The 18,365-nt window shown below is 39.3% G+C and overlaps 1 protein-coding gene across 1 annotated transcript; it reads right to left on the bottom strand.

Moving 5' to 3' along the window:
* Positions 1 to 1,268: 1,268 nt before the first annotated feature.
* Positions 1,269 to 10,696, bottom strand: LOC134077969 (lactase/phlorizin hydrolase-like). The gene is made up of 15 exons (XM_062533602.1): positions 10,668 to 10,696; positions 9,966 to 10,570; positions 8,662 to 8,731; positions 7,856 to 8,543; positions 7,037 to 7,682; positions 5,309 to 6,856; positions 4,866 to 5,134; positions 4,495 to 4,785; positions 4,131 to 4,329; positions 3,262 to 3,464; positions 2,646 to 2,752; positions 2,423 to 2,557; positions 1,955 to 2,178; positions 1,584 to 1,824; positions 1,269 to 1,473 (listed from the first exon to the last, which is right to left on the bottom strand). The coding sequence occupies exons 1-15, from the start codon at positions 10,694 to 10,696 to the stop codon at positions 1,269 to 1,271; spliced, it is 5,460 nt and encodes a 1,819-aa protein (XP_062389586.1).
* Between the last annotated feature and the right edge of the window lie 7,669 nt (positions 10,697 to 18,365).

Consider the following 18,365-nt stretch of genomic DNA (forward strand, 5'->3'; position numbering starts at 1 on the left):
AAGAGTTCCACATGTATCCACAAGATGGCAACAGATTAATAATTTTATAGAACCATAGTGCCATAGTTGTCTTATTTGGTGTTAAATTAAGTGTAAATATACTCTTTTCATCCTGTGAGGGAAGACACATAGGCCCCCTTTTGGCCTGTGCAGAATACACAATTTCAACCCAATTTTGGCACAATTGTGCTTCTATTCCACTGGGCTGATGAGCTTGCCTGACTAGCCTACCTTGGGTCTCTAAAGTCCCTCATCCATCCTGGACGGAAAGATTGCTATATTAGCATCTAACATTTAAGTGCCTGGAGTCTGGGTTGAGGGCTAACATAAGGAACTCTGTTAACACCGTCAATAACCATGAAACATCAAACTGTTGCCGTCTAAAACCACAGAGCTAATGATCAGCAAGATCGCCCATCATGACTTCAGACTATTCTCTTCTTCCAGTACTCTCCAGACTGCCAGTAAATTCTCTGGGTTGGTCAGTTAAAAAGGACTTTATTAATGTTACATCAGTTGTAAAGACAGCTCTGTGCACAGATTCACACAAGTCAACATTGCCCATGGACATTTTCAGCCGATTAGAAATTGGACTAATTTAACATGATCATTTTTTCCTTTATAAATGATTTATTTTCTTTTTAACTTTTTTCACTATTTGTTAATTTGTTGTTGTTTGTTGTCTGTCTTGTATGTCTTGGTGGGTACGCTGGTGATTGCGCTGCTCCGTCCGGCATCTTTCGTCTTAATTGTCAACATCTTGTGTGTGGAGCGCACTCTTGTTAAATGCGCTATACAAATAAACTGACTTTACTTGACTATAACCATAACATATAAAAGTTTTGTATGAAAACAGTCACAATAATTGTATAATACATTTACATTACATTTATTTATTTAGCAGACACTTTTATCCAAAGAAATACATATCCATAATATTACATATTACATTATTATGTCCATACATACGTACATAATATTACAAGGACATTCTCCCCAGAGCACCTCGGGGTTCATTGCCTTGCTCAAGGGCATCTGTGGAACTTTTAAAGAAAATAATGGAAGCAGGTATTTTTTCCTCAGAATTTACTCTCTAGACTGATACTTTCAGGAGTAGGCCGTCCAGTGGCATTGAATGTGGTTCAGCCAAGCATAATCAAAGATTGGAACTATCCATTTTAGAAAAATGAATTATAAGGCAATGCTGTAAATTAATATACACTTAGTGTGTGTGTTTCACTGAATAAGAGAGGGGAGTCCCACACTTCTTAGAATTTACTCGCCATGCTGATATTTTCAGTCATAGGTTTTGACTTCTTAGTTGCCCTGAAACACTGATAGGTCATGACTGCTGCAGCTGCAGCCAAAATAATGGAGAAGCTGAAAAGAACGTTCAGAGCCGTCGCAGCATCAGGAATTGACACCTCCATGCCCAGAAACTTCACCACTGGGGGGTATAAGGTGGCAATCGTTGTAGTGGTGAGAGGTGCACTTGTTCCTATGGGTGCAGAAGGAAACAGCCATGGTTAATGTTCACTGAAGACATAGCCATAGATTTTTGTGCATGAACATTGTATGGGGATTTACCCTCAGATTCAGGGGTGAGGCATTCATGAGGGCCCTCAGAGGGGTCAGGGAAGCCATTGCAGTGGATGATGGTTGAGTAGCGCTTGGCAGACTCCTTTGGCAGGCGAGGCAGAGACACATCAGAACGGTTGACATAGAACAGACCAAACCTTTCCGCAAAACCAGGTGCCCATTCAAGGTTGTCCATTAGGGTCCAGGCTGTGTAACCACGGAGGTCAACACCGTCAAGCAGGAATGCTGAAAATTAGACACAAGAACAGTGACCTTGCTATGAACTCAGAAGTCCTCATTCCATCACATGCTAAGTTCTGTTCTGTGAGCTACTGCTACTGATGGCCTTGATAGTACAGACGGTGCAATGTTGTACCTTTCATAGCATTGTTGATGTAGTTTTCATAATAATAAACCCTGGGACTGTCATTCAGATCAATTGGACCTCGTTCTGAGACTCCATTCTCTGTGACGTATATGGGGGGGTTTCCATAATCTTCCTTGATGAAGTTAAGGATCTTTCTGAATCCAGTGGGAGTCATCTTTAGCCACGGGGAGCCAGAGTCCAGCCAGGACCGGTCCGTAACCGTGCCCACCCCCCTAGAGTGAACATACAGATGGGGATGCTTGTAGCATAAACTTTCTTAGACAGGTAGGCCAGGATTTGACTTGGCAGCACTTCACTTGAACTATGGCATGCAAATAATTAATCAACAAAAGAATCAAAATGGTTATTAGACCCTGTTACAGATTGCAGCTAATGCTTATGGAAACCATCAGTTAAACCTAAAAAAGAATGGAACCTCTCAAATGTGAAGTGTGTATATGAGACACCAGTACCCACCTATCTGCATCATAAATTTGAAGGTTTTTATCAAAAGTCTTTGGGAAAGTCAGGACTGAAGTGTACTGGTTAAGTCCAAAGAAGTCATGAGTGCCATTTATTCTCTTGATCTCTTCTGGAGTGAATTCAGGAAGGCTGCAAAGATAGATGGTAAATTTTAAAATTAACAGATAGTGCCCTGCACATGGCCATACAGCACAGATAGGACGAGGAGGTGTCATACCGAGATTTGTTAAGTCCCGCAGCTTCGCTTCTTTCACGTATGGTGGTCTTCATCACTTCATTGTAATCACCTTTGAAGATGGGGTTAGCAAACCAGCCCATATAGAACTACAGAAGGCAAAAAAACAAAACATGCTCAACATTCTCTTAACAAAGTCAAATGGGTGCTGAGTCTTACTGTAGCGTAATGAATGTAAAAAGCACAGTACTGGCCCCAGCCGTGGCGCAACAGGCTGGGGCACCTGCACCGCACGCCGGCGACCCGGGTTCGATTCCCGCCCCGTGGTCCTTTCCGGATCCCACCCCAGCTCTCTCTCCCACTCACTTCCTGTCATTCTCTCTACTGTCCTGTCCAATTAAAGGCATAAAAAGCCCCCCCCCAAAAAAAGCACAGTACTCACAGTCCCTTATAAAACTTGGGGCGATTAAAAGTTTTATAAGGAACTGTGAGTGCTTTTTCTATGCATTCAGAATGTCATGTATTTCAGAGCTGAAAGAGAAATAACTCATATTGTCTGATATTTTGGTAATGTAATTGTACCTTATATAATTTTATCTTTTCTATTCTTTTATGTGCATAATTAGCATTTTTGCAGCAAGAGTGCTGAGAATGTCACCTGAACGTATCGCCTGGCAGCATCAATGTCCTCCTGCTTGTAAGGGTTGCGAGGCTCTGCCCAATCTGAGTTGATGGTAACGCCGATGATGCCACCCTGTGTGGCGCGATACTTGTCATTGTAGAGATGCCAGGCTTCAGCATGGGCCTTCAGGAGGTTATGGCCCACAATATAAGGGAGAGTGCCTGGGCGAAGGCTTATGCCTGTACAGTGATAAAATAAGAAGGAGAGTGCTGAATCCAATTATGCTAAAAACATTTTATAACTTCACATGACATTTCTACAAGTTCCTCAAGGCTGCGCAGAATCTAAACTGACCAAAATACTTTATGAAGGTTGTTTGGGTAGCCTTGGTGGTCAAGAGAAACAGACACAAAGCAGTGATGAAACATAGGGGTGAAAAAAATAAATCCCCATGCAAAAACATGTACAAATCAAATACTAAAAATAGTTAAACTCCAAATAAGTAAAGAAAAAGGAATCATGCAAACTTAAATAAACAACAAATTACATGTGGCGAATCACAGTGGCCTTACACATAAGAATCACAATAAACTAAACACTGCTCACAGCCAAGACACTAATGGCTCTACGCTCTACTAATACAGTCGTAACAGCCAGTTAGGGTATATTTGGGGAATATATAAGTGGGAACACAGGGCACTGTGCCCCTCAGCACGTCACATGCAAAAAGATATACAAAAATATATATGAAACACTTAACAAAGAAACAAAAGACAGTCATTTAACAAAGTCTGTCTGCACTTAGATGACTGTTACTAAAATGAGGATAAACTAAAGCAAATGAAAAAAAAGACATACATGTACAAAGAAACAATGAACAACAATGAACAACAGAAAGCTCATACCAGGTGCATAAACTCCGTAGCCATGTCCTAGATTGGCTACAACATAGGGTTCATTCAGTGTGATCCAAAACTTCACTTTGCCTCCAAGGCTGCTGAAGACCACATCAGCATATTCCTGGAACCTTTGAACAATAGTGTCATTCTCCCAGCCACCCATATCCTGCAGAGCTTGAGGAAGATCCCAGTGGTACAGGGTGACCTGAAAATATGCACAGCAAACACTGAGAGGTTACTCAATAAACCATGCATGCTTTTGTTGTTAACAATTTCTTTCCTACAGTACAGTACAGTATATTCATGATAATGTATTTACAGTGTATTTCAGTAATATGAGAACTTCTTCATATTGGCTCTCTTTTCAAACCTGAGGCTTAATGTTGGCAGCCAGCAGAGCGTCTACCAGACGATGATAGTAGTCCAGTCCTGGCTTGTTGATGAAGCTATTGGTCCCATCAGGTAGAATCCTGGGCCATGAGATAGAAAACCTGTAATGGTTGACCTTCAGTGTCTTGAGCATGGCCAAATCCTCTGGGATCTTGTTGTAACTGTCACAGGCAATGTCTCCATTTTCGTCATCTCCTACTCTTAAAGGTGTGTGGGAGAACTGGTCCCAGATGCTTAAACCTTTCCCATCTGCTCTCCAGCCCCCTTCAATCTAGGAAGAAGGATAAAGAATGATTCTGTGAAATCTATTGATATTAAAGCACATCATAAAAGTAGCTTAATTCAAAGTACCTGAAACGCTGCTGTTGATGTGCTCCAGGCAAAATCCTCACGGAAACGGCCATACAGGACATTATCACCGCTTGGTTGTGGAAAACCATTGTCTTTTATGATCTGGTGATAGTAATGTGCAGAATACTTAGGGGTCCTTGGGCGGGATGGGTTTTGAAAATCGATGTGATGAAGCCCAAATCCCACCTTGTAGCCGTTAAGCCATTCAAATGAGTCCATTAGTGAGGAGGCCATGAATCCCTTGACATTTACTCCATCTAAGCTATATGCTAATGAGGGAACAGAGAGCCATAGATTTGAACTTATTCATAAAATGTTTGTTCAGGCCATTTTAAACCACATTTCCTGACACAAAAAGATTCCAAATAACTTATCACTGAAAATTACGGTTAAGATCAATAATACAATTTGAATTTTCATAAACAGTAATTGTAAGTCATTACCTTTAAGAGCTTCATCAATGTATGTCTTGTAGAAAAATATTCTGTCTGGGTCATCAACAGTTGTCTCAGAGTCTGTAGCTACGCCATTCTCTGTGATATAGATATCAGGATTTGCATACTCCTCCTTAATCCAATTTAAAAGTCTTCTCAAACCCCATGGTACTGCTTTTTGATCTTCAATAGCTGTGTTCACTGAGTGATCAACATTCTCTCTACCCAAATCTTGGTCTGTTTCATAGGATGCAGGCTTCAGTGATGTGGTCACATGATGTACCATCTTGGAAGTGTAGGCATTGATGGAAAAGAAATCAGCCGTTCCTTGGATACTAGCTTTCTCCTGGTCAGTAAATATAGGTAATCTAGACTTTCCAAGTCTCTGAAGATCAGTCTTGTTGCCAACTTGCCATTTCATGGCATCAGGGTAGTCGCCATTTTTGAAGATGGGGTGGGCAAACCAGCCCAGCTGGAACTGGAGGGCTCGGTCAGCAGCAGTTACCTGTCGAGGGGTGTTGGGATCTTTTGGCTCAATCCAATCTGCATTGAGGCTGATGGACACCAGTCCTCCTTGAGTTGGTCTGTACTTAACATCATAGGTGTGATATGCTTTTGCATGAGCTTTGAGGAGATCGTGTGCAATTTTGTAAGGGGCGTATCCTGGATCTTTAGAATTGGGAGGATACAGGCCAAGTCCGTAACCAAACCAAGCAATGGTATAAGGTTGGTTGAATGTGATCCATAACTTGACTCTGTCACCAAAGGTGGCAAAGCAGAAGTCACAAAAGTCATTGAAGATGTCAATCATGTTGAGATTTTCCCATCCACCAACGTCCTGTAGTTCCTGAGGAAGATCCCAGTGGTAGAGAGTCACCATTGGGGTGATGTTATTGGCAATTAGACCGTTGATCAGTTTATTATAATAATCTACTCCCTTCTGATTCTTAGAGGATCTATGGCCATTCGGAAATATTCTTGACCAGGACAAGGAAAATCTGTAGGACTTCACTCCTAGAGCTCTTAGCATGTAGAGATCCTCTTCCACCTTATTGTAACTGTCACATGCCACATCGCCAGTCTCATTGTTTGGGATGCTCCCAGGCTTCTGAGTGAATGTGTCCCATACACTTGATCCTTTTCCATCTGTGTTCCACGCACCTTCAATCTGATAGGCTGACGAAGAGACACCCCACTGGAATCCTTCAGGGAATGTTCCGTAGTGGTAACGCTTTTTTTCAAACTTGGTTTGATGTGAAAACTTCTCCCAAACCACTTTAGCTGTGGAGGGCACTTTGGAGGGGGGCAAGGCTGGATTTTTTCTGGTGGTCTGTAACTTCGGAACAGATGAAACTGATCTAACTTCTTCAAAGCCATTCATTTCAATTACATGAGCATAGAAGTATGCAGATGCTTTGGGTGTTCTAGGTCTACTTGAGTCTTCAAAGTTGACATAATGCAAACCATATCTTTGGCTATAGCCTTGTGGACCCTCAAAACCATCCATTAGGGACTGAACTGTGTACTTCTTAATGTCCACTCCGTCAATAATTATGGCTGTAAGAAAATAATAGTGATTAAACATGACTGATAATTACTGAATAATGAATATGTATACACACACAATACACTCAAATACGCAATCTATAATGTGCTCAGCAAGAAGGGCAAGAAAACATGCTTTCAAAGTTTAGCAAGAAGAGAATATCCAGTAACAAAATGAGTAAACATACTTACCCTTCAGTACTTCATTGATGTAACTGTTTAAGAAGTTAATACGGTCTGTGTCATTGAAGCTTTCACCATTGTAGTACATTGGCATCCCATTTCCAGTAATGTGTATTGGCACTTTGGTGACTGTGTACTGTGCTGAGATGTACTCCAGCAGACGTCGAAGTCCCCATGGCACTGGGTGAATCCAGTCAGAGTCTATGGTTGGCCAGTTGGGGTCAACGTGAGACTGGAAGTCTCCAACACCATGAGGTCCTGGAACACACTGTCCGCTACTCCCATTTACTAGACGGGTGGTGTAGTGGTTCAGCCCAAAGAAATCTGCTGTTCCTTTGATCCGCAGTTTCTCAGCTTCTGTGAACACGGGAAGTCTTGCTACCTCATTGGTCAGACATTCTTTCTTTTTCTTTTCAATCTGAGCCTTGAACTTTGCTGGATAGTCTCCATTCACAAATATGGGGTGTGCATAGCAGCCCAGCATGAAGTCCAGGTAGCGTTCAGCTGCCTCAGTGTCCTGAGGACTGGTGACGTTCAGAGGCTCAGCCCAGTCTGAGTTCAGAGCTATCCCCACTATCCCATTCTGCTGTGTCCTGTAGTTATCATTGTAGACATGCCAGGCCTCAGCATGGGACTTGAGTATGTTATGGGTCACCTGAGAAGTTGAGAGTCAGTGACTAACACAGTTGATAGAACAGTTGAAGATGAAGTATGCCATATCATAACACTACTCAAATCATGCCTGACATGCACAGAACATAATTTGCTTGTAATTTACTCTGTGTCATGCAAGAAGCAATGGTTGTTAAATGTTAACTGAAGTTTTACCTGATAGGATGATATTACTGGGTCCGTGACTCCTGGTGCATGCTGACCAGTGCCATAACCAGAGTGGCTCACGACCCACGGACTGCTGAAGGTGTTCCAGGTCTTCACTCTGTCTCCAAATCTGGAGAAGCAAAAGTCTGCAAAGTCTTTAAAAGCCTCCACAATTTTGGGATTCGTCCAGCCTTCATTGTCTTGCAAGGCCTGAGGAAGGTCCCAGTGATAAAGGGTGACAACAGGCTCTATGTTTGACTGAAGGAGCGTGTTGATGAGGTTATCATAATAAAGGGCTCCTTTCTCTGACAGGCTCCCCCTGAGGCCAGTGGGGAAGATTCGGGCCCAAGATATGGAAAACTGAAAGGTGTCGGTGCCTAGACCTCTGAGCAGGTACACATCATAGTCCACCTTGTTGTAGCTGTCACAAGCCAGGTCAGCAGTCTGGTTATCAAACACATGACCCTGGTGTCCAAAACGGTCCCATATTGTTTCCCCTTTGCCATCTTCAGACCAGCCGCCCTCCACTTTGAAAGACTCACTGGAGACGGCCCACTGAAAGCCCGCAGGAAATGATCCAATCAGGAAGTTATCACGCTCAGATGGGGACTGAGCACTGAATTTTGTCAAAATCTTTCCATATGTGGTGGTAAAAGCGTCTATTTCCCGATCACTGGAAGCATCTTTCGATGGAGACCTGTGTGCAGTGTCAAACTTGAGTAATTTTGCAGATTTTAAATAAACATTAAATAGTGTCTTAATGATTTTGACTTTAAGGTACATATTCCAAATGAAATGTATAAAGAAATGTATACCTTGCTGCCTCGTTGTTCAGTGGACCATCTCCATACAGATCAACAATGTCATAGCCCACAAGTTGATGTTCTACATTTGATTAAAATGGAAGGTAATTAAAGCATTACATGAATATACAGATTTGTGCTATGTACTGATATTTAAATAGGTTCACAGTGACAGAACAACAACACACATCCTGATGATATCATACAATGTTGTATTACCCTGCAATAATCTGGCCAGGAAAGGAATAGTGTCTGAGGCACAGTTGTTCAAATTCAGTTGATACAAAAGAACAGGAACGGGTCCATTATCAACCTAAAATAAGATGACCTTTGTTAAAGGTTGAAGTGCAAACATTTTCAAGGAATTTACTGAGGCATACTTAGAATTATAATCTGATAAAGATGTATATGATTGATATCAGGACTTGTGCATCAGCAAACTATATCAAGATCATAATAGCTTACCAAAAGTTTTCTCAATTGTTCTGCAAGACTTGTTTGAAAGTGGCAATCAAGTTTCATTGACAGAAAGTCCATACATATCTGTAATTGGATGCATATGAAATAAACCATTGTTAGTTAATAAATATAAAACATGCTTTGTATCAATATTATTTGCGTTTAGAATAGATGCATTTGTAATCTGTATATTTATGAACCCAGACACACATAACACAAGATAAAGCATGTGCCTCACCTTGCCCTTGTTTATTGCCTTTATCTTATAAGGAAGAAGATCTTCACTGGCCTTCACCGCCAATGACACTCTGCAATCTGAAAAGCACCTTGTGATTAGATTATTCTATTTGCATAAAATAACGTATTTTCTACTGTCTGAAGTTTATTTCAGGAAAACAATTAATTCATTTTGTGGTTTTTAGACTGCTCTAGAGGATAGTTACAGCTATGTAAATTAATAAACACAAAAGAAGATTAAAATACATTGTACATTTGTTCAGGGCCTTTTTCAAAGCACCTTTATGCAATGAAAGTTCTTGTCCGATCCCTTGGGAAGTATTTGTAAACAGAACAGGCATTCATGATTATATTGCAGAATGTAGATGTCCTAGGGGCACCCAACTAAGACATCTTTTCCTCCACCCCTCCTCTTCCCAGCACTATTTATTGCATGCATTTGCTTCCAATAGCACTTTTACTAAAGTCCTTGTATGTGCAAAAATAATTGGTATGAGTTTAGGATATGTAGTATGATTGATAATCTGATTCAATAGCCAAAAGAACAAAAGAAACATTAGCACATTGTGAGATTGATCTGATGTATAATCTACCTTAAATATAATACTGTTAATACTTACCCCTGTTGATTGATAAGCGATGGAATAGTTTATAAACCTTGATGTGAGCTTGGAGGATGTTTTCCAGAGAAGGTAAATTTGGATCTGTAAGCCCTCCACTCTCACTCAGTTCATCAAGATGACTGAATGTGATCCAGTACTTGACCGAGTCTCGGAACTCTGCAAACACAAATTCTGCATAACGCTCAAAGGCCTCTGGCAGTTGAGGACTGTCCCAGTCCCCAAGTGTGGCCCTAAGTCCCTCTGGAACAGCTGAGCGGTGTAAGACCACCAGGGGCTGCAGGCCTGATTCAGTCAGCTGCTCCAGAAGGGTCCTGTAGCAGCTCACTGTGTCCCGATGGGGCCGACTGGGGTCTCCTGTGGGGAGGATGTGGGACCAGGAGAGGGGCACCTTGTAGTGCGTCACCCCCTGACTCTGAAGATACTGGAAGTGGTCTCTGAGCTTTGAGGGCAGCGTGAGACTGCAGTCGAAGACATCTGCTCTTTCTGAAACAACAGACTGACTAGCTGCTTGATTTGCGCTCAAGTTTTTACAAAAACTTTTCGTCAATGGACCTGCAAGAAGTATAAAGTCATTCTGGTTTTGAGCCTTGCCACTTCCACCACTGGAACACAACCACAAAGTGAAGAGCCCTAACAGTGTCCTCATGTTAGCACTGTCTGAATAGTAACAACATTGCCTCATCAGCACAGAATTTATACCGATGCTTAACATTGTATGCACTCCCCATGCTCGATGTTTCATAATCAGGGATCCTCGCTAGTATCCTATCATGCCATGTTTTATTGCACTCATTGATAATGGTCTAGTAATCTCTCCCACAACTACAGCCTTTGATTATTTACAGCCTGGTCATTCTTGATGGACAAAAAAGTCTGTTCAGAGTTCATGGTCACCTTTACACTGAAACAGGTTTTCATGTTTAGGCATCCATAAAAACCTGTAGTTCATAATCACAGAATATAATTTGTTTGTCAAAAAGAAAAAAATGAAATTTGAAGAAAAAACAAAAAACAAAAATTGAAAATTATGGGAATGATGCTCTCACACATTTGACACAAAAACATTCGGCCACTCATGCTGGGTAAATCCAGCATGATCTGCCGGCGATTTGGATTTCGCCCTGCAGCGAAATGACGATGGTTGAAGCCCTGCAGGCTGGAGACACGCACATCTATCTCTCATCGCTCTGAGCTTATGGTGATAGCCAGACTATCAGTCACCCACACTCAGGGAAGAAATATGACATCAAATAATTCATGAATTGCCTTTCGACACATGTAGTATACATGCTAAATTATGTAGGTCAAACCAAAAGGAATTTGAAATTGAGAGTTGCAGAACATAAAGTGGCAATTAATGGCAACATGGATTATGCTATTGCCTGGCATTATAAAGATAAGTATATTGGACCAGCTGCCACCCTTAAATTCATTGACATTGACTGAGTGCAATCCAGCCCACAAGGGGGCGACATAATCACACTACTTTGAAGGAAGGAGGCCTTGAATTAAACACAGTGGAACAATATTAACGAAGTAATGGATTTAAAAGTATTTTTGATGTATTTTGGTGTCTGAGTAATAACATTTGAATATTGTTGATGATGTATGATGTATGACATGAAAGCCTTGCTATGTCTTCAGGCCCAATGTTAATGTGATCATGTGGGGGATTGATAATTACAGTGCATGCAAATGCACTGTTCTGTTCTTCCTAGGCATCTTCTTCTTATTACAGTGCATGAAAATGCACTGTACTGTTCTTCCTAGACTTCTTATTATTATATTTACAGTGCATGAAAATGCACTGTACTGTTCTTCCTAGACTTCTTATTACAGTGCATGCAAATGCACTGTACTGTTCTTCCTAGACTTCTTCTTATTACAGTGCATGAAAATGCACTGTACTGTTCTTCCTAGTCTTCTTATTATAGTGCATGAAAATGCACTATACTGTTCTTCCTAGGCTTCTTCTTATTACAGTGCATGAAAATGCACTGTACTGTTCTTCCTAGGCTTCAACTTCAACTTCAACTTTTTATTATTACAGTGCATGAAAATGCACTGTACTGTTCTTCCTATTCTTCTTATTACAGTGCATGAAAATGCACTGTACTGTTCTTCCTAGGCTTTTTACTGTACTGTTCTTCCTAGTCTTCAACTTCTTCATCTTCTTATTATTACAGTGCATGAAAATGCACTGTACTGTTCTTCCTAGTCTTCAACTTCTTCTTATTATTACAGTGCATGAAAATGCACTGTACTGTTCTTCCTCGGTCTTCTTCTTATTATTATAGTGCATGAAAATGCACTATATTGTTCTTCCTAGGTTTCTTATTACAGTGCATGAAAATGCACTGTACTGTTCTTCCTAGTATTCTTCTTATTTTTCTTCTTCTAACGCTCGCAATTCAGCTTGAACCGTTTAACGTAGAAACGTCATTCAAACTTTGTTGCGTAGGTCTTGCTTATGCCATATGTGCTTTGTATTTTTCAACTTTGTAACTTTTATACTTTTTAAACTATTAGTTAAAAACTATTACCATTTCTCCCATAGACTTAACATTGCTCATTATGACATCAAGGCAGCAATTAGAATGTTACGCCAGGTGGCCAGTCCAGGTGCAGCAGCTCTCTCTCTCTCTCAGGCTCTTGAGACTACATTTTCTGTTCCCCTGTATCAACTGTATCAATATAAGTCTTCCTAATTCCATCGAACTTTCTATCCATTCATCTTCTTCAAACCATTCACTCATCCACCCATTCTAAACAGTCTGCCTATCAACATCAATTAGACGATCTACATTCAACTTTTGAACAATCTACTCTGTCTCAGGCTCAGGTATCTCTACACTCTGGCTCTCTTAAGACTAGCCAGTTAAATTGATTACACCTGTATCTGTATCTACTACTCTCAGTAGAGAGCTGTGTCTCTCCATTCTACAAGAATATAAGGCACATTCCATCCAACTTTCTATCCATTCATCTTCTTCAGACCATTCACTCATCCACCCATTAAACTGTCTATCAACATCCATTAAACTCTCTGTCTATCAACATTAATTAGACTACATTCAACTTTTAAATTATTTACTCTGTCTCAGGCTTCAAGAATATACACTCTGGCTCTCTTAAGACTAGCCAGTTAAATTGATTACACCTGTATCAACTGTCAGTTTCTCTGGCTATAAGCATACAATCTCTCTGAAGACTACATATCCTGTTAACTGTTTCCTCTGTCCACAACTGTTTCAAAATAAAAGTCCTCACTGCAATAATACACTATTAAATCATTTAACCATTGAAACTACTAAACTATTTAACTGTTCAACCATTCCAACTGTCAGTTATCATCAACTATGCCTCCAGTCAACTACATGAAACCTCCATGTACCTAGCAACCAACATAGCAACCATTAAAATTAAGCGTTTATGACCGTTTCCATAGCAACCAACATGATTATACTGCAGTAACTTCTTGTTTCCTGATAGTGGCCACCATGGATACCCTAGCATAAAAGTCCTCACTAGCAAGTTATCTAGTTAGCATGGTTAGCATTGTTAGCATAGCTAGCATTTTTAGCATAACTGCAAAAAATCATCAACTAAGTTAGCTAATCAACCTGGTTAGCATTGTTAGCAAATTTAGCATTGTTAGCATTTTTAGCATTACTGTTAGAAATCATCGGTTAAGTTAGCTAATCAACCTGGTTAGCATTGTTAGTAAAGTTAGCATTGCTAGCATAATTAGCATTTTTAGCACAACTGCTAGAAATCATTAGCTAAGTTAGCTAATCAACATTTTAACATGAATAGAAATCATTAGTTAAGTTAGAACTGGGAATGTTTCAACTTTAAACTGTCTACCTTCACACTATCAACTCTCTGTAAACTATGCAACCACCATGTTTACCCTAGCTACACCTTAGTAACCATATCTACATTATCTATCTTTTTTGCATTTTCATGCACTGGTAATTCCTTGGAATTGCATTTCTAGTTACAGTGCATGAAAATGCACTGTACTGTTCTTCCTAGGCTTTTTCTTATTATTATTACAGTGCATGAAAATGCACTGTACTGTTCTTCCTAGGCATTTTATTATTATTCTTCTTCTAACGCACTTAATGCAGCTTCAACCGCTTAACGTAGAAACTCCATTCAAACTATGTTGCGTAGGTCTTACTTACGCGATGTGGGCTTTGTATTTTTCAACTTTGTAACTTTTATACTTTTTAAACTATTAGTTAAAAACTATTATAATTTCCCCCATAGACTTAACATTGCTCATTATGACATCACGGCAGCAATTAGAATGTTACCCCAGCTGGTCAGCCACCTGGGCACCAACTGTCAGTTTCTCTCAGGCTTTAAGCATACAATCTCTCTGAAGACTACACATATCCTGTTAAACTGTTTCCTCTGTCCACAACTGTTTCAAAATAAAAGTCCTCACTGCAATAATACACTATTAAATCATTTAACCATTGAAACTACTCAACTATTTAACTGTTCAACCATTCCAACTGTCAGTTATCATCAACTATGCCTCCAGTCAACTACATGAAACCTCCATGTACCTAGCAACCAACATAGCAACCATTAAAATTAAGCGTTTATGACCGTTTCCATAGCAACCAACATGATTTTACTACAGTAACTTCTTTATTCCTGATAGTGGCCACCATGGATACCCTAGCAACAAATGTTTCAAAATAAAAGTCCTCACTAGCAAGTTATCTAGTTAGCATGGTTAGCATTGTTAGCATAGCTAGCATTTTTAGCGTAACTGCAAAAAATCATCAACTAAGTTAGCTAATCAACCTGGTTAGCAGTGTTAGCAAATCTAGCATTGTTAGCATAGTTAGCATTTTTAGCATTACTGCTAGAAATCATCGGTTAAGTTAGCTAATCAACCTGGTTAGCATTGTTAGTAAAGTTAGCATTGCTAGCATAATTAGCATTTTTAGCACAACTGCTAGAAATCATTAGCTAAGTTAGCTAATCAACATTTTAACATGAATAGAAATCATTAGTTAAGTTAGAACTGGAATGTTTCAGCTTTAAACGGTCTACCTTCACACTATGAACTCTCTGTAAACTATGCAACCACCATGTTTACCCTAGCTACACCTTAGTAACCATATCTACATTATCTATCTTTTTTTGCATTTTCATGCACTGGTAATTCCTTGGAATTGCATTTCTAGTTATTATTATTCTTCTTCTAACGCTCTTAATGGAGCTTCAACCGTTTAACGTAGAAACTTCATTCAAACTGCGCTGCGTAGGTCTTACTTAGGCCATGGGAGCTTTGTATTTTTCAACTTTGTAACTTTTATACTTTTTGAACTATTAATTAAAAACTATTAAAATTTCCCCATAGACTTAACATTGCGATTATGACATCATAATAGGGCAATTAGAATCTTATGCCAGGTGGCCAGGCCAGCTGCAGCAGCTCTCTCTCTCTCAGGCTTTAAGCATACAATCTCTCTGAAGACTACATATCCTGTTTCCTCTGTCCACAACTGTTTCAAAATAAAAGTCCTCACTGCAATAATACACTATTAAATCATTTAACCATTGAAACTACTCAACTATTTAACTGTTCAACCATTCCAACTGTCAGTTATCATCAACTATGCCTCCAGTCAACTACATGAAACCTCCATGTACCTAGCAACCAACATAGCAACCATTGAAATTAAGCGTTTATGACCGTTTCCATAGCAACCAACATGATTATACTGCAGTAACTTCTTGTTTCCTGATAGTGGCCACAGGCTTTAAGCATACAATCTCTCTGAAGACTACATATCCTGTTTCCTCTGTCCACAACTGTTTCAAAATAAAAGTCCTCACTGCAATAATACACTATTAAATCATTTAACCATTGAAACTACTCAACTATTGAACTGTTCAACCATTCCAACTGTCAGTTATCATCCACTATGCCTCCAGTCAACTACATGAAACCTCCATGTACCTAGCAACCAATATAGCAACCATTAAAATTAAGTGTTTATGACCGTTTCCATAGCAACCAACATGATTATACTGCAGTAACTTTTTGTTTCCTGATAGTGGCCACCATGGATACCCTAGCAACAAATGTTTCAAAATAAAAGTCCTCACTAGCAAGTTAGCAAGTTAGCATGGTTAGCATAGTTAGCATAGTTAGCATTTTTAGCATAACTGCAAAAAATCATCAACTAAGTAAGCTAATCAACCTGGTTAGCATTGTTAGCAAATTTAGCATTGTTAGCATAGTTAGCATTTTTAGCATTACCGCTAGAAATCATCGGTTAAGTTAGCTAATCAACCTGGTTAGCATTGTTAGTAAAGTTAGCATTGCTAGCATAATTAGCATTTTTAGCGTAACTGCTAGATATCATTAGCTAAGTTAGCTAATCAACATTTTAACATGAATAGAAATCATTAGTTAAGTTAGAACTGGAATGTTTCATCTTTAAACTGTCTACCTTCACATTATCAACTCTCTGTAAACTATGCAACCATCATGTTTACCCTAGCTACACCTTAGTAACCATATCTGCATTATCTATCTATTTTTGCATTTTCATGCACTGGTAATTCCTTGGAATTGCATTTCTAGTTATTATTAAACTTCTTCTTCTAACGCAGCCAATTCAGCTTCAACCGTTTAACGTAGAAACTTCATTCAAACGTTGTTGCGTAGGTCTTGCTTATGCCATGCCTGCTTTGTATTTTTTAACTTTGTAACTTTTATACTTTTTAAACTATTACTTAAAAACTATTACCATTTCCCCCATAGACTTAACATTGCTCATTATGACATCACGGCAGCAATTAGAATCTTACGCCAGGTGGCTGGCCACCTGGGCACCAACTGTCAGTTTCTCTGGCTTTAAGCATACAGTCTCTCAGAAGACTACATATCCTGTTAACTGTTTCCTCTGTCCACAACTGTTTCAAAATAAAAGTCCTCACTGCAATAATACACTATTAAATTATTTAACCATTGAAACTACTCAACTATTGAACTGTTCAACCATTCCAACTGTCAGTTATCATCCACTATGCCTCCAGTCAACTACATGAAACCTCCATGTACCTAGCAACCAACATAGCAACCATTCAAATTAAGTGTTTATGACCGTTTCCATAGCAACCAACATGATTATACTGCAGTAACTTCTTGTTTCTTGATAGTGGCATGGTTAGCATAGTTAGCGCAGTTAGCATTTTTAGCATAACTGCAAAAAATCATCAACTAAGTTAGCTAATCAACCTGGTTAGCATTATTAGCAAATTTAGCATTGTTATCATAGTTAGCATTTTTAGCATTACTGCTAGAAATCATCGGTTAAGTTACCTAATCAACCTGGTTAGCATTGTTAGTAAAGTTATCATTGCTAGCATAATTAGCATTTTTAGCGTAACTGCTAGAAATCATTACCTAAGTTAGCTAATCAACATTTTAACATGAATAGAAATCATTAGTTAAGTTAGAGCTGGAATGTTTCATCTTTAAACTGTCTACCTTCACACTATCAACTCTCTGTAAACTATGCAACCACCATGTATGGAAGCATATGAGTTCCATAATTCAAATGAGAATGCATTCTGCAATATGCAATTCTAAAAGACATTACATTAGGCAATTGCTAATTCATTATGCAATTTAATATTACAATTTGCAATACTTTCTTTCAAACTGCATTTTAATATACAAAGTGACAATGCAATCATCAAATCAATTTGATTTATTTTGGTTAAAAATTTGAATAAACATGGATTGAATTGCATTCCATTTTGCCATGGTACTTTAGTCTCAAAATTCAAATGGCAATTCATTTTGCATTTCAATGTTCAATATTCAGTTTCATCTTTTAATTGTCAATTACTTTTGCAATGTAATGTTCAAAATTCAATGTAGAATTGAATTATTTTTTAATTTTTTAATTTATTTGATTTTTTTTTTTTATATGTTTTTTAAAAAAATATTGAAAACATTTTGAATATTTTTTGGCAAAAAGTTTTGCCCGGTTTGCAGAAATAGCGCCCCCGTTATTGCATAGCACTTTGTCACGCTCTTTGTGTCTCAAAATTCAAATGGCAATGGCAAACGCGATTCCAAAACACTTTGCAATCTGTCAGTCTCCCATCACCCATGGCGGGAACTACGTCACGTCCGTGTTTATCTCGCATTGGTCAGTCTTCTCTTTAAGGCGGGTCTTGGGCAGGGCGGCTGACGGCCTCCAGGTAGAGAAGATAACGTAAAAGAGAAATTGTCGCTGACACAGTAGCCTACTGTTGGAGGTGATGGGCAAGAACAGTCGCTCAGCTACTGAGGGAGGCAGGCGTGTGTGTGTGCGCGTGCGGAGACCTTGATCCGACCGTACGCCACCC

This window comes from Sardina pilchardus, chromosome 4, assembly GCF_963854185.1.
Source record: "Sardina pilchardus chromosome 4, fSarPil1.1, whole genome shotgun sequence".
Taxonomy (NCBI): domain Eukaryota; kingdom Metazoa; phylum Chordata; class Actinopteri; order Clupeiformes; family Clupeidae; genus Sardina; species Sardina pilchardus.

Coding starts and splice junctions, on each gene's coding strand:
- LOC134077969 (XM_062533602.1), bottom strand. CDS start 10,696: ATGGGGAGTGCATACAATGTTAAGCATCG. Junction 8,732..9,965: donor TCGCTTATCAATCAACAGGG/GTAAGTATTAAC, acceptor AATCAAATGTAG/AACATCAACTTGTGGGCTAT. Junction 1,825..1,954: donor CATCAACAATGCTATGAAAG/GTACAACATTGC, acceptor TCTAATTTTCAG/CATTCCTGCTTGACGGTGTT.